The sequence below is a fragment of the Podarcis bocagei genome (assembly GCF_964188305.1).
Source record: "Podarcis bocagei genome assembly, chromosome: 11".
In the NCBI taxonomy this organism is placed as follows: domain Eukaryota; kingdom Metazoa; phylum Chordata; class Lepidosauria; order Squamata; family Lacertidae; genus Podarcis; species Podarcis bocagei.
This window is the reverse complement of record NC_138136.1, coordinates 34,052,031-34,068,418: the sequence shown is the minus strand read 5'-3', so window position 1 is coordinate 34,068,418 and position 16,388 is coordinate 34,052,031. Positions and strand designations below refer to the sequence as shown.

Sequence of the window (16,388 nt, the reverse complement as noted above, 5' to 3'; positions counted from 1 at the left end):
TACTCCCAAACAATGAAACTATGAAGGATGCACAACATTTAGTCATATTAAAGCAAATGTTCTTTCCCTAATGCTGTGTTCTCTACTTTGCAGCTTAGTGGCAGCTACCTTGGCTATAGGCCAGAACAAGTAATGGCATAAGTGTGTATTTATAATAATTTAAAGGACCAATAGCAGAATTAAAATGGAAAGGAAACAGTGTGGACCTTATTAATGGTCTTTTGTCTTGTAAAACAATTGCCTTTGTCTTCAAAGCTTTGCTGAAAGGCAACAGGTAAATAACTTAATTAGTTGCTAAATAAACAAATCTCTGGGGTTTTTTAAAAGCTCTAATGCAAAACAATTTCAATTTGTTGGCGTTCAGGAAATTGTAATGATGTAAGGAAAGACATTCAGTTGCATGCATATCTGATCACTGTTGCTCTGCAAACCTTCCACTGTTCACCTGCTGTTTTGCTTGGTGGCAATTTGTAGTCTGAACTGCACAGACTGATCTCCTTTCAGAGCAGCAGAGGTGACCCACACCATTTCACTGCCTGAGGCAAAACCACCTGAGGTGCCAACACCACCCTCTCCAAACCTTGCTTACTGGGGACGCAAGATCTCTCAGTGAGCAATCACTGCAGCCACACAACCCTTGCAGTGGCAGGGGTGGGTAGGGGCCCTGCCCTGCAGGATTGGGCCTTGTGAGGTGGGCTGCTTCATGGGTAGCCCAGCCGTGCAGAACAGGACTCTGTGCAGGTATGAAGGCACTAGAGGAGGCTTCAGGTTGAGCAGAGGGTGGTGGGGAAGAGGAGATATTTCCTTTCTAGAATTTCATCTACTACCCCCCATGTGCATTATTCAAGAGGGATAAACTATACAGACCCTCATATAGCTTAGGAAGAAAATTAGGTTAAGAAGGGGCAATTTTGAACAGTGAAACAGCTGGGGAGGGGAAAGGACTAAATCAACACCAACCCACTCACCCCAGTTTTGTCTGATAGAAGAAATATTTATATAAGAAAGATGGGGAGGGAATGGAAAAGAGTCTTAATGTGTGGTTTTATCCCAGGCTCTGTAATTCTGTGATTTCTTCACTTCCAGCAGTGGTGTAGTGGTTAAGAGCGGTGGACTCGTAATCTGGTGAACTGGGTTCGCTTCCCTGCTCCTCCACATGCAGCTGCTGGGTGACCTTGGGCTAGTCACACTTCTCTGAAGTCTCTCAGCCTCACTCACCTCACAGAGTGTTTGTTGTGGGGGAAGAAGGGAAAGGAGAATGTTAGCCACTTTGAGACTCCTTAAGGGGAGTGAAAGGTGGGATATTAAGTCCAAACTCTTCTTCTTCTACTTTTGGCTGCTCTGCCTTTTGATCAAAGAAGACTTTGAAAAAACTTTCTTTATCCAGTTACAAAACTGGTATCAGGTTTTATTTATCTTGGAATATATGTATACTTCTTTCTGTACACCTTGAGGGGAAAGGCAGAATACAGTAAACAGTAATATCATGACATCTAAGAAACAGGTGGAGAAGCCACATATCAGGAAAAGCCCAATTTCATACATGATGTTAGGAGATGTTGAGTTTGTGCCTCACTTTCTTGGACTAAATTTCACTACATATCTATCATTTGATTATTATAGTCCCATGCATTAATTGATTGCACATACTGTTAACTTTATCCTAAAATGTTTAGGTTTGATCAGCATGGTGCGGACTACATTCATTTTTGTTTATTTAAGAAAATTTATATGCAGCTAGATTGTAAAAACAAAACAGAACCATCTCTAATAGGTTTGCATGAAGGCATTTAATCATCCCCACAAACTTCCTTCGTTCTTTGAAATCTTAGCTTTCCCTTTTTTCCTGTGTTTTGGTAAGTGTAACCTTCATTGTGGTTTTCTAAACAGTGTTATGGGCAATTAAAGTAAATTGCTGAGCGGAGATTGCTAGACCACTTGGCAATGGACACAGCTCATTTGCAAGCTAATTCATGTAACTTTATTACAGTTGAGCTATAAGATCATTCCATTGTCACTCAAATCTTGCTCTCTCTTTCATAATAAGCAACTCCTAATTAGTTTATTTTTTGCAGAAAACTAAGTAGGAGATGCGTAGGCTAGAATTTACCAGGCAGAATAATGCCAATTTGTTGCAGTGGTTGACATGTTGTCTCAGGGGAGAGCTGGAGCCAGATCCTTGTACATCTGTAAAGCATTCTAGGTAGTCACTCTCTCTCCTAGCTTCTGCTACATCACAGTTTTTGAGGATAAAGGGGCAAGGAGGGAAAATAATTATTGCTACCCTAAGTTCCTTAGAAGATAGATGGGAGGGAAAACAAATAACATGAATAATAAATACTATTTACACTTTAAGGATCGCAATCCCTGAAGGACTTCTTCTCCCAATATAAACCATTCCGGACTCATCAACATTGGTCCTTTTTCACGTGCTTCCTTCACAGGAGGTCCATTTGTGGCATGCTCTCCCCAGAGAAGTTCACATGGCACCTTCATTATATATTTTTAGATGCCATTCTTCTTCAACCAGGCCTTTGGCTGATTAATATGTTGTAGCTACTCTCTTTATCTGGAGATACTATAGTGTAGATTGAGACTTGAACCTCCTGTACTTAGGGCATGTTTTCAGAACTGTGGTTGGTCCCCTTCCTAAGAGAACTCTCTGAGATTTGCTCACTGGATTATGGCACCTAAATGAATGTAAAAACTTCATTTTCCTAGGGGATACATAATGGAGATTATAAAGTCAAGGGAAGGATCACAAGGGCACAATTAACTGAGAAGGTCACCTGTATGGGTTCAGTTGAATTAATAAGCCACTCACACATGAGATCTGGTTGATGGTGCTCTAAATCTCTCTCTTCAGTGTTTAAAAGTCTAGTGTGAGTAAAGGAGTATTCCTTTCATACTGCACAAGTTTAGCAAAACAACAATAGTCATTTACAAACAATTTTGGTAAAAACTGAAGTGCAGGTTAGAGGCAAGTAGGGATGGGAAATTGCAGGTACAGACTGTAATATCATGCACACACAGATTTATGCTGTAGTCCTAACTCTACTAACTTGAATGTAACCCTGATTGACATACTTCTGAGTAGACAGGGTTAGGATTGCACTAATTTTTTGTGGTGTTTCCATATTCTGTGTGGTACTGGAAATAATTGTTTTCCTTTTAGTCCATGTGCCTGAACTACAAGTGTGGTCACCTAGGATTTTCATATACATGCCCTGAAGTTTTATCTGACTTCAAGGCTATTTTTATTTGACCCCGAACAGGAAGGATATGGTCAGGGTGGAGTACTGTGAGAAATTTTGCCAGTAAATGGGGGAAAAACAATGTGAAAGATAGGCAAACAATTCTAAAACAATTTTGCTAAGTGTAATATTTTTGGAAATCTTCCCAAAATTTGTTCCTTTGGATTTTTTTAATGAATATTTTAATGCAATAGATAAGAAAACCAAGAACATGTAAGGGAAAAAAACATGCTGCGGTGTATATCAGGAAAAACTGTTAGTGACGTTAATGAGGGTGTAACTTGCAAGATTTCTTCGCTGAGATAAATTCTATAATGTGGTGCTCCTAGTTCAGATTGGAGCTTCAGTTCATACATTGGTGTTTCCATATTATGTATTTGTTGTATTAATAGGCATCCAATAGTGTTCTCTCTCACACACACTCTTTTGGGGTAGTGAACAAAGAAGGGGAGGGGAGGAAAGGGATAGTAAAAAACAAACAAACAAAACAAGCAAACTAAAGGAGAGTCCAATCAAGTTTGGCTGGGTGCATGCTGAGATGTGGTGTATAACCAGCAGCAGTATGTTGACATCATACCTGATTGAAAAAAGAAAATGGAGGAGGAAGAGGGGGAAAGTTAGGAAGCAAATGAGAGTAGCTGATGAAGCTTGTGGACTTGAGAAAGAGGAAGGAGGCTCTACTGAATCTAGATAATTTGAGCTATGTTGAGGTTGTTAATTCGGAGATCTTTGTGATGAGGTGCAACCAAGCTGGTGAAATTCCTAAGGCTAGGTTAATATTGAGTCTGAAGTGAATTTAGGTGGTGATGAAAAACATGGCTCCTATTCTTGTTCAGCCACTGACAATTAGCAGTGTGCATTTGTTTTGGAATGGATGAAAACTTGAATGAAAGGGGAATCGTTCAGTTTATTTTCCATTCTTTTCAGAAACATTGTGTTTTGTAGTCAACTGGTATGAATGGGTTTAGACTTTCATTACATTCATGCAGTTTAAGGATGGGATTGGCTTTCTGCAGCAGCAGTGGATCTTCTTCACCTGTTGTCTTTGTCCTGACAGCCAGTATCTTATTTACCTGTAATATTGCATTGTTCTGGGCCATTGTAGAGAAATATGACAGGCAGCAGATACATGTATGCATCTGTCAACATGAGCAAGTTCATGCAAGTTGCATGGCTTTAAAAGAAGATTTGAAATACAGTGGTACCTCGGGTTACAGACGCTTCAGGTTACAAACTCCGCTAACCCAGAAATAGTACATCGCGTTAAGAACTTTGCTTCAGGATGAGAACAGAAATCACGTGGCGGTGGCGCGGCGGCAGCAGGAGACCCCATTAGCTAAAGTGGTACCTCAGGTTAAGAACAGTTTCAGGTTAAGAACGGACCTCCAGAACGAATTAAGTTCTTAACCTGAGGTACCACTGTACCTGGAGGGTAAAGCTATCAGTGGCTACTAGCTATGATGTTTACCTCCATTTTCTAGATACCAGTTGCTGGAAAGTACAGTGGGGAGAGGGCTCTTGCGCTGGAATCCTGCTTGCAGGTTTCCCACAGGCATCTTGTTGGTCTGTGAGAAGAGGATGCTGAACTAGATGAGCCATTGGCCTGATCCAGCAGGCTCTTCCTATGTTCTTACACAGTAGTCCCCAACACTCCCAACAACCTAGGGAGTGTTCATGGAGGCCAGATTTATGCTTCACAGAGGCACTATTTGTACTCAGAATTCAAGAAATGAAGCTTTTTCAAGTGTGGAGATATAGCAATAGCTTAAAAAAACCCAAACCCTGTTGATTTCTGCTATTAAAAAGCACAGGCACCCAGCCAATAGTAAATAGTAATAGCTGGGAGCAACTGCCAGGACCATATAACACTGGCCTTGAAAGACCTACATGGAATCTCAGTACGATTCCGAGCACAAATCAAAGTGTTGTTGTTGACCTTTCAAGCCCTAAAGGACCTCGGCCCTATATACCTGAAGGAGTGTCTCCACCCCCATCATTCAGCCCGGACACTGAGATCTGTCCCTCACTGCAAGAAGTGGAGTTACAGGGAACCAGGCAGAGGGCCTTCTGGGTAGTGGCGCCCGCCTTGTGGAACGATCTCCCATCTGAGATGTCAAAGAGATAAGTAACTATACAACTTTTAGAAGACATCTGAAGACAGCCCTGTATAGGAAAGTTTTTTTAAATATTTAATGTTTTGTTATGTTTTTATATATGTTGGAAGCCGCCTAGAGTGGCTGGGGCAACCCAGTCAGATGGGTGGGGTACAAATATAATAATAATAATGATTATTATGATGGCGGAAATCCTACAATTTTAAGTCCAGGGGAGATGGTGGCTTCAAGAATTGACCACTTAGGTTTGCAAAGAATTTGTAATTCAGGGAGAAAAGAAAATCCTGATGGAAAAAGAAGCAGAAGAATGAGAGGAAATAACCAGATACTAAAGGAAGCTGAGGGAGTAAAGTGGAATAAGAAATGACAGGAATAATACTGGAGCAATATTAAACCATCATCACCATCATCATAAAGCTGTTCATTCCCAGGGCATGGTGTAGAAGAACATGAAGCTGCCACCCAGCAAAAGTTCAGCTGGTCTAGGTCCAGCAATGCATGGATAGGAGGCCACCTGGTCACCCTGTGGATGCCATATTGAATTATATTATGGGAAGGCAGGTGGGATATAAATGAAGAAAATTAACTGGAGTAAGCACAGAGGGTGTGCCTTTGGGGAGTGTGGATATAACCCTATAGTCCCAACTGCATTTGATCCAAGACAGAAAGGGGGATCATTGGATGTGCTGAAAGAATGTATGTGAGTGTCACACTTTTCAGCTTAGCCATGAATCCAGTTTCCTAGGTCAAAATATGTTGGTCTTTATATGCTTTTAATGGTAGTGTTTGGTGGAAGCTTGCATTGCAAGATTACTTTTCAGGAATTCAAAGACATAAAAGTTTGGTTTATCTTTATCCTCTGAAAAGAATTCTGTTTACCATTAAACAGTAATTGGAATTTGAGCACGTCCTATCCTTTAAAATCATAGCAATTATAGGTTTCCTAGTTTTACAGCATACTTGACTTTCAGTTCTTGTTCCTGATGTAAAATGTTATGGCTGTGGCATATTTCCCAGTGTGAGATTCCCGTTTGAGTGCATTTATTTACTGTTATTGTACATTTAGAAAATTACTTCCGAAATGGTAATATAATGAAAATGCTATAAATTCTTACCAGATGTATCAGTGCACTCTGTGCAGGTGCAGTTATGCTGCTGGTTAACATTTAGCATATAGTAAAATATTTGCTTTATTTCATTATAACATAATAGAATCGTTTATGTTAAGAGATTTAAAACTTGACAGAATTATTAAACCAATTGGGGCAGATTTGAGGATGTTATAGTGAGAAACACTCTTTCATCCATAAAGATTAAAGGCTTTAGTTCAGTCCACAGCAAGTGTAGCAGCCATGCCGAGATGGGCCATCACAGGACAAGGGTGGAGAACCTGTGCCCCCCCCCCCAAGATCTTGTTGGAATCCCATTTCCCATCTGCCCTAGCCAGCATGGTCAATGCTTTTGATGGGAGTTGTAGTCCTCCAACAACTGGAGGGCTACAGGTTCATCACCCCTGACATATGGCATAATGGGACCCTCCTCCCATCCCTCACCCACAATGTGTGCAGATAGCTATATGGACAGGCACTGCATCCTAGTGTTATTGGGAATGACCAGCCTATTAATGCAAGCCATATTCCTAACTAGCTTGGCCCCTCCACTTGGCCAAGGAAGTGAGCATTCATGTTAATAGCTAGTTGGCTGCATGCATGCCCAGCTGCATGCACTGAGGGGCTGGAAGAAGGGGAAAGACCTCTATGTGGGTTCTATGATGATCCCTCTGTTGCCAAGTGTGGCATGCTCTGTGTAGATTTAATCAAACCTTTGCTGTGTCTCTTCCCCTTCCCCATAGGAGAAGGACACTCGTGTTCCATATGGTCTTTTGCCAATTATGAAATTCCCCTTCTCACATTTAATTGGCAAACTGAAGTTAGTTAAGACGAGGTTACTTTGAGTGACTGTATATTGAGAAAGTAATTGGATTCATGACATGTTTGTACAAATAATTAATTTGACATTTGCAAGGACCATTGTTAGAAAGGGAAAACAACGCTAAAATTTCACATTCTTTTGATAGGATCCATAATGATTCAGATATATTATAGATTGTAGGTAATCAATTCGGAATATAAATTTGTATCATTCATGTTGCACCCACAAGGACAATTTTGTTCTCATGGTTGATTGGCCCAAGTGCAAGCTCCTTCCATGTCCCTCTCTTACACATGCACTTGCTTGCACCCTTCAATCCTTATTAAACCATAGTTTCCTGTGACATCCAAACTGCTAAACTGACTTCATCACTGCTTTATAATTGATAATCTCCTGGTTTGTAAGCAGCTATTAAACCAGTGATTCCTGTTTCAGACGTCATGGGAAACGTCTAGCACTGAAGCTAGAAGTGAGGAGAGTATATGTAGCCACACAGCTTCTTCTTCAGTCAATAAATCATGGTTTATTGACTTAAGATTACAGTATTATGAAGCAGATCATAGGCTGAAATATAAAAAGGTAAGACAAAGAAATACAAGCTGGCTTTTTCAGTTTTGAAACAGATGACAGTAACATAAGAGTATGGTTGATATTACCAGTGTCAAATAAAAGGATAGGATTTTAACAGATGTTAAAGAACCACAGAATTTTTGTGTACACATCCTGATGCATAAACCAGTTTTATGGCTTAAACAAGCAAACCTTCCCCTCCAGCACAGCTTGCATGGAGCAGGAGAAGCTAAGGAATGGCAGCAGGGTGCTGGATCATGCAGAGCTCCCTAGGCAGCTGGTATTTGGAAGCACATGATTATTATGTAATACTGGAGGATGCATTTCTGTATACAACTACTAATATCATCAGGAAACCAATTCACTAGTTAGATGGAAGAAATGTTGATTTCATGTCCCAGGCTGCTTCTTTTTTTATATTTCCCCCCAAACTATTTTCACGCTAAGATTTTGAAAAGTGCCACAAGGTTTTCCCAGGGTAGAATGCTGCTGTACATGATGTTTGATCATTTAAAGATCATAAATAAAATTGCAGAAATTAAAGGTTGAAAGTATTACTCTGTAGCCATATGAGGTCAACACGCTGCCCAACTGGAAGGCAAGCCCATATTTAAATACATTTTATGACCAAACTTCAACGTGTATGCCTTTTTCTCTTGTGAAGAGCTGCTAAAGATCCAGTTAGACACACAGTAAGAATACGTCGAAGTGAATAGTGTTGATTCTTTTATTTGTTGTTTTGCCTGAAGTTTTCTGTACAAAAAAAATCAATGGGAAATTCTAAATTAATATGCTCAAACTTTTCTTCATGGCCTTTGCATAAGGTTTTTTCTACTCCTTTGCAAAATGCAGAATTTGTATTTAGAATGTGAGTAATCATATGCTCAGTTTATTTTAGGTCAGTGCAATAAAACATAATCTAAATCTGGATATATTCATTTTTTATTTCATAAGGACATGACTAATTTCAAAGAACAGGTATGTCACATAGATGACTGGACAAATTTAATTTCTTTTGGTCCAGAGTGGGAGCGATACAAACATGTTCAAATTACAATTGGGAATAACTTCCTGACAATGGCCTGGTTTACATGACATGGTAAGCCAAACTATGGCTTACTGTGAGCCCACACATTTGCGCAGTCCCAGTAAACCATGGCTTGGCTTACTGTGTAGTACAAACTGGTGGTGGTGATGGAAGTGATGCCATCTTGCTCTTTGCCCTTGGGCTGACCCTGGTGTGGAGTGGAGGCTGCCTCTTACACAAACTGCTTTTCTGACTTCCTTCTCCTAACGCCCAGTAATTGTGTAGAGGCATGAAATTGCTCATTTTACCCACCTTTTTGGCACTGCTTGAAGCAGCTAGTAGAAAAAGTACAGCATTGATTGTGTAAAAATCTTGAAAAATATGAATCATCTGTCTTAAACTTATATTTATGGCAATGCATCCATCAAATGGGTGGGGGGAACCTGAGGACTAATAGAAACAAAACACCTCTCAGAATACCTCCCTAGCATTTTCTAGCTCTCATGTACCTTTTCAAAATGTGTCTCCATTAGGAGAGTACTTGAATAATTTGTCAAACAAGTGACAACTATTCCCATGGTGATTTTTAGATAAGACAATATTAGTGCAATTGTAAGTTCATCCATATATTTGTTTTTTACTGTTCATACTAGATATCAGTTATTACTTTATATTGTTTTGAAAATACAGTTAATTAGGTTTTTCCTTTCTTAGTTCATCATCTTAAACATAATTCCGCCATTCTTCCTATTGTAAGGTTGTTATCCTATGCATTCTTACCAATAACAGTGAGGCCAATTTCTTGATAATAGAGCTACCCTAATGGGCTCTCTTAAGTGCAAGTAGATAAAGAGGGACCGCTTTATAGCGGGAAGGTAAACGGCGTTTCCGTGCGCTGCGCTGGTGCTGGCTCGCCAGAGCAGCTTCGTCACGCTGGCCACGTGACCCGGAAGTGTCTCCGGACAGCACCGGCTCACGGCCTATAGAGCGAGATGAGCACGCACCCCTAGAGTCGGACACGACTGGCCCGTACGGGCAGGGATACCTTTACCTTTACCTAATGGGCTAATAAACTAAGGCTGAATCCTTAAAAGGTAGAAGTGCTGTGGGTGGGTGGCCCCTCTGTTTGGGAATTGGGTGCACAACCTGGTCTGGGAAGGTTCACACTCCTGTTGTTGTCTGGGAGTATTTATGGATTCCAGTTTGTGACTGTGGTTTCAAGTGGCTAGGAGTGCTTATTCCCAGCTTCAGTTGTTTCTTCAAAAACAGTTGCCTGTGCTCTAGTAACTTCCTGCCTGGACTACTGTAATGTGTTTCATGTGGGGCTGCCCTCAAAGCTAGAATGTGGCTTCTAGGCTGGTAAGAAGGGCAGCCTGATGGGACCCTGTGTCAGCAGTCCTGAAAGGACTGCACTTGCGGCCATTGAGCTCCTGGGCCAAATTCAATGTATTAGTACTAGCATGTAAAACCCTAAATGGCTTGGGACCCCAGTTCCTAAAAGAGTGCCGTGCTCAACATCACCCGGCAGGTGAGGCCTTGTTGGTGTTGTCTCCACTGAGGCCTGCCTGCTTGGTATGGAGCCATGATAGGGCCTTTTCTGTTTGTAGACTCCCCTGCCTAGTGAAGTGCATCTGTCTCCCTTATTCTTTACCAGGAAAAACATTCCCCAGACATTTGATGACTGAAAGACACTGGTATATTGTTTTTAACTTCTTCTTTAAGTATGTTTTTGGTTGCTGTTTTTAATGTCTTATCATTGCTGTATCTGCCACACTGGGCAGCATGAAGGATGGGGTATAAATTGAATTAATAACAGTAATAATAAAGCTGTAATTACACTTTTGAAGGATTTATTGGAACTAGCTACATACCTGGGGGCGGGAATGTGAGTGGTTTCTGTGTTACTTGTTCCAAATTATCTTAGGGAAATCTTCTCTCCTGCCACCCACAACAAAATTGGAACTGTTTTTACTTTAGGTCTGACTCACTCTCTAGACACAGTTCTACAGAGTTATGTCTGTTCCCGTCTAGTGCAGCAACAAAACTGATAGCACATTTGCAAAGCTAAGCAGGGTCCAGTATGGTTTCAAATTGGATGGGGAACCACATTTTGAGATTCCAGCATTGCAGGGGGTTGGACTAGGTTCTTGATCTCCTCCTCAAGTCCATACTGTACTACAGGAGGAAGGGGGTTGGACTCGATGGCCCTTGTGGTCTCTTCCAACTCTATGATTCTATGATTCTAAGGGGGAGGGGAGAGCAAGCATATTCAATACAATACTTGTCAGGGTTAACTTCTACTTCCAAACCATCTCTCTATCTCCAACAGTAGCCACCCAGATTCCTTACCTGGAAGACTCATTTATAGAATGTGTATGCAAAAAGCTCATCTGTTGCGGTGTTTAGAAATGACATCACTTGCAGGGCAGCAAACATGTTATGGGCTCTTATACTATAAGTAGAACACGCACTCCTATATTGTTTGTACCTATCTTGTAATTAGAGGCATGTTTTGTGAGTGAAAATCAGTAGCTGAAGATGTGAATCTGTCCTTAGTGCTGTAAATATTTCGTACCACATACTAAATCATTTTTATGGAAGTCTAACTCAGTGTTGTGGGAATTTTATTAATTCTCAAATGGTGAAACCAAGAGGCTTTGTGTGCGAGTAAAAAATAGCACATATTGACAGTTTGCTGCACAAGAAAATGCTAAGAGAGTTTCACTTCTGAGTCAGTAGTAGACTGATGAATTTCATAAGTTGGTGGATCCCCTTAGTAGTAATAATATGTTTGGAAATTACTGACTTAAGCTGATCTTGTGGTTATGAAAGGTTTTATTAGTACAATTTTTTTTGTAATTGATTTCTACCTTTCAATAATCATAGCGAGAATGCTGTGTTCATTTTAAATCTTTCTTTTAATCATTCCTGATTGATTTAAGCACATAACTTTCAACTCCAAAAGCAAATTAGGTGTATTTGTTTTACATCAGTGCATGAGAGTTTTTTGGGTAACAGGTTTTTTGATAATTTAACAGCTGCAATGGTAGATAAGTACTAAAATCAGATAAAGAGGCAAAAGACCCTGGGCCCAGGCACATAGGTGCAAAGCCCTTCTTTCGCACCCTGTGAAACATAAATGTGCAGTTTTTAAAAAACTGGGACACACATCATATGGGGACTTCCAGAGAGGAAAAATGTCAGGCGCCACGGCAGCAAGCAGCTCCTGAAGCCAGCCAGAGCCAACTGCGCTACCAGGCTGGCTCCAGGCTGCTGAGGCTGCCACTGCCATGTTTCCCGGGGACAGATTTGCAAATCTGGGGACTGTCCCTGGGAACCGGGGACGTCTGGTAACCCTATGTTATCACTGTGTTTTGCCTTGTGGGAACCCACCTACACTTCAGGCTTGTCCTTGTAGCACTAAACAATGGTTTAGCATTCAATACAAACCAGGCCATTCTGTTTCTGTGTTGAGGTTTTTAATGGTTTTTCTTCAGTTATATGTGCTTTCTTTGATATTTTGTGATACAACCCTTTGAGTAATAAATATTTTTTTAAGTGGAGCTTTTATAATATTTTCATTCTTTCTTCCCCTGCTCCCTTCCCCACACTTTCTTGAGTGCTGATGATTTCAGGTTTAGTTTGGATTGCATAAGAGATCATTGGAGACTTAAGATGGTATCATTGTAATATTTGTTTTATGTACACAACTACTAAGACTGCATCATGCTTTCTAAAGGAAACAAGTGTGTCTCAAAGTGTTTCACCTTTAGTTAACTTTCAGATCTGTTTGCCACTCTATCCGAAAAACAGCTGTTCACTGCCATAACACCATATCTCTGCATTTCTCACTAGCCATAGCTTGTTATGTTTCAAAGGCAGGAGAGAAACAGCGTTTTGGTCATTAGTTCCCATAGAAGGAACATTAGCTTATCATCCGTGACTGTCAGAAAGCAATTAGGTTAATGAAAGATGGTTTCATAGTGGGGTGAATTTTGTCATCAAGGTTGGCATGCACGATTCATTTGGGGTTCACCTTTTAGCATTATAATGACAATGTATGCCTTTTTTTAATTCGCTTTGAGATATGCTAGTTAAGCACCCTTTTATCATAATTTAGGAAATAATTTCAGATACACATGAATCGCTTCATTTTAATACAGTTCATTCACAGTGTCTAATTGGTACATAGTGTCTCTGATGTTCATTAAAATGTAATAATATAAAGGCAGTAACACCAAGACAGTTGCATATGAAGAGCATATCTATTCTAAGCATAAACCTGCTGGTGCTTATGTTCCACTTTTACCCACACCAGCTTGCATGTAACCTCAAAGCTGACAGCCTGTTACAAAACAATTTTTTTTAGTTTAGTAGTTTTTGGATTTTTCTGGGAAACCATGATGCAACAAGAAGGACAGTCGCCGTTCGAAAATAATCTTCCTGCCTTTATGCTTGATGTGATTAATAGCAATGAGAGATGCTGGTGAAGTTTGTTTGTTTTATTTGTTTAGTAATGTATATAGGTTGCCTTTTTTGGGAAGGCAACTTACACATCATAAAACAGAGTTTTCAAATTACAGAGGCAGTATCTATAACTTTAAAACAATGGCCAGTTAAAGCATGTAAGACAACATAAATCTTAGCAGAAAAAGAGCTATACAATCTAAGAGAGTTCTCTAAAAGTTAAAAGAAAATTTTAAATGCCTTATTTAAGAGAAGGTGGACCAGAATAAATGGGTTTTTAAAAATTCACTTAAATATTTATAGCACCAAGGACAAATGTACTTCTGTGGAGAAGGAATTTGACAATCTGGGAGCCACCACAGTTTGGGGGGTGGAGAAAGGCAAGGAAGGAGTGGGCACACGATAGTGGCTTATAAAATTATATGTGCTATAAGAAACTGGATAGAGAAGTTGTTACCATTTCTCATAATATTAGGATGCCATGAAGGTGAGTGGTAGAAGATTTCAGGGCAGACAAAAAGAAGTACTAACTCACATGGCTTTTGGAATTAGTCACCACAAGATGTGATGATGGCCACCAACTTCTGTAGCTTTAAAAATATGATTAGGCAAATTCATGGAGGACAAGTCAGATCACTGACTACTCATCTTGATAGCTACCTCCCAATGATCAGAGGCACTATGCCTTTGAATACCAGCTGCTGAGAAACAACAGAAGAGAGGACTCTTCCCCCCATGCCCTGCTTGGGGGCTGCCCAAAGGCATCTGACTGGACATTGTAAGAGACAGAAGGCTCAACTAGGTAGGCCTTTCATCTGATCCAATAGGCCTCTTCCTATGATCTTAATTTATAATGTTTTAATCCTGAACCAGTGTTCAGTTGTTTGTGTTGGTTAGGTTTTCCGAGTTATTTATTTAACAATATAACTAAATGTTTATAGCTCAAGCACTGTTGTATGTATTTATTACATTAAAAGACTTTCTTTTATGATTCACAGTACTATTTTACCGTCCTCTTTGGTCATGAAGGACAGAAGCCACTTGAGCTCCGTTGCGAAGAGGAAGCAGATGGGGAAGAATGGGTAGAGGCTATTCACCAAGCCAGGTATGAAACCTCCACTGACAGTCTCTACCTAGTCAAGCACTCATTTGTTTACTGAGGAAAAATCTACTTCCTTCTCTCTTGTACTATTCTGGCCTCAGCAGATTACACAACAATACCATTACCTGCCACTGATCTTCTTCCTTCTCCTGATACAAAAGTCTGGAGTTTTTCTGAGGGTCAAACTACACAGTACAGCCCATGCCTTGAAGGGCAGAGTTTTGTTGTTTTTTACCACATGCAGGAAGACTGTTCCAGATAGGGACTCTAGCATGGTGGGTTGAGGGATTGCCCCCCATAGCCCTAGTCCTGGCCTTGCAACCTCTTTCAGAAATAAGATCCCATTAAAGCAGATGATTTTTTTCCACAATGCAAATTACAGGTGCATGGTGGGAGCAATGGGCTAATGCTCTCAACCCACATGGTAAGGCCCCAATCTGGATCAGGCTTCCACTATGGCAACTTTTGCACTTAAAGGCACAGCTATGTAGCAAACAACACACAGTTTGATCCTCTGGAGACAGTTTATTCCCACCATCACTGATCAGGAAGTATGCAAAACTCTCATCCCTCTGATACTTCTATACAGTAAGTCACTATACCGTACATATAAGTCTGCAGACACTTACTTCCATAGAGTAGTAATTTTCCTTTTATTGCCCCAGTATGATTCATTGCTCTGCCTGGCATGGTGGCTAACAACTTTTGGCTTGAGCTGTGGCACTAATAATATGAAATGCTATATTAAGAGCATGTGATGCAAGTAAGATGGCAGGCCAAAGGAGAATGGACTATTTCAGAAGACGAGGTCTTGCCGGTAGTGGAGGGAACTTCTAATGCCTATACAGTGATTTGGAGAAGCATTCTTTATTAAACAAGTGTGGGATAATTTTTTTAGCACATACTTCACTGGCAACACGATTAAAATGGCTGGAGTTGGAATGCATTACTCTGGTCAACATGATACTTCCAGCAATCAAATTGCGAGGGAAGAGAGTCTCTTGCACTCCTTTCAGTCAGGACATGAGAAATGTCCATGAAAGCATGAACTGTAGCCACTTCTTCCTTTGTAAGGCAATCAGCCACTATTAGGTCTTGCTTGATAGCACAGCCCTTTTGGTGACCAGTATTTCTTTGAATCTCCTTACACCTCACTGATACCTGGCCATACTGTGGTTCACTGTTTAGGTCTGTCTTTTACAGTAAGGGAAACATGTTTCTGATTTCTCCTGTCTTCCTGTTCCTATACTGTTCTGGTAACGTTACATCATGTGAGAGTTACAGACAACATGGTTATGTGTCATGTCAATGCCTCTCTTCTCTGGGATGTAAAATAAAAGCTGTCTTCACTGAGGGGAAAGGATGTAAGCTCTGGGTGAAATCAGGAGATGATGAGTAGCCAACTGTTTTCATGAGCATGGAGACATAGATAGTGTAGTTTATAAATTGTGGGTGATGATCATGGTAAGAAATCTCAAGCCATCCTCTGTTGTCTTCAAACAGCTCACAATGATCTCTTATAATTTAGGTTTAATCTGAGTTTCTTTTCCAAGCCAGCAACCAAATTTAATAGCTGTTCCCAGTTTCTGCCTTGGAGTAGATAGAATACTGTTAGATCATAATAAATAGCTTATTCATAGTTTCAGAATTATATGGATAGGAATGAGTCGACCTTTTAAAGATCTCAAATCTATATTATAAAGTGTTTTAAAAATGATTATTGCAAAGCAAGAAAAGGGACAAAAAATTAGAATACTCAGTTTAGGCTAGTCCTGAGCAGACCTTGGGACATACTTCTGAGTAGACATGTATAAGATTGTGCTGTTAATTCGTTGCTTTATATTGCTTTTTCTGGAGCAGAGCTGTTCCTCTCAAGCAGGCAAAAGTGTGAGGAAGTGAAATAATCTGTTGATTGGAAAATA

At 40.3% G+C, this 16,388-nt stretch overlaps 1 protein-coding gene across 3 annotated transcripts in view; it reads left to right on the top strand.

The window, feature by feature from the left end:
* The window catches only part of RASGRF2 (Ras protein specific guanine nucleotide releasing factor 2), a 95,042-nt gene that overhangs the window by 11,537 nt on the left and 67,117 nt on the right, over positions 1 to 16,388 (top strand). For all 3 annotated transcript variants that reach the window (XM_081212483.1, XM_081212482.1, XM_081212481.1), the window contains exon 2: positions 14,363 to 14,469. Coding sequence is in view for 2 of the 3 variants with exons in the window: in XM_081212482.1 (XP_081068608.1) it covers positions 14,363 to 14,469 (107 nt within the window). In the remaining variant the exon portion in view is untranslated. The remainder of the gene's footprint in view (positions 1 to 14,362; positions 14,470 to 16,388) is intronic.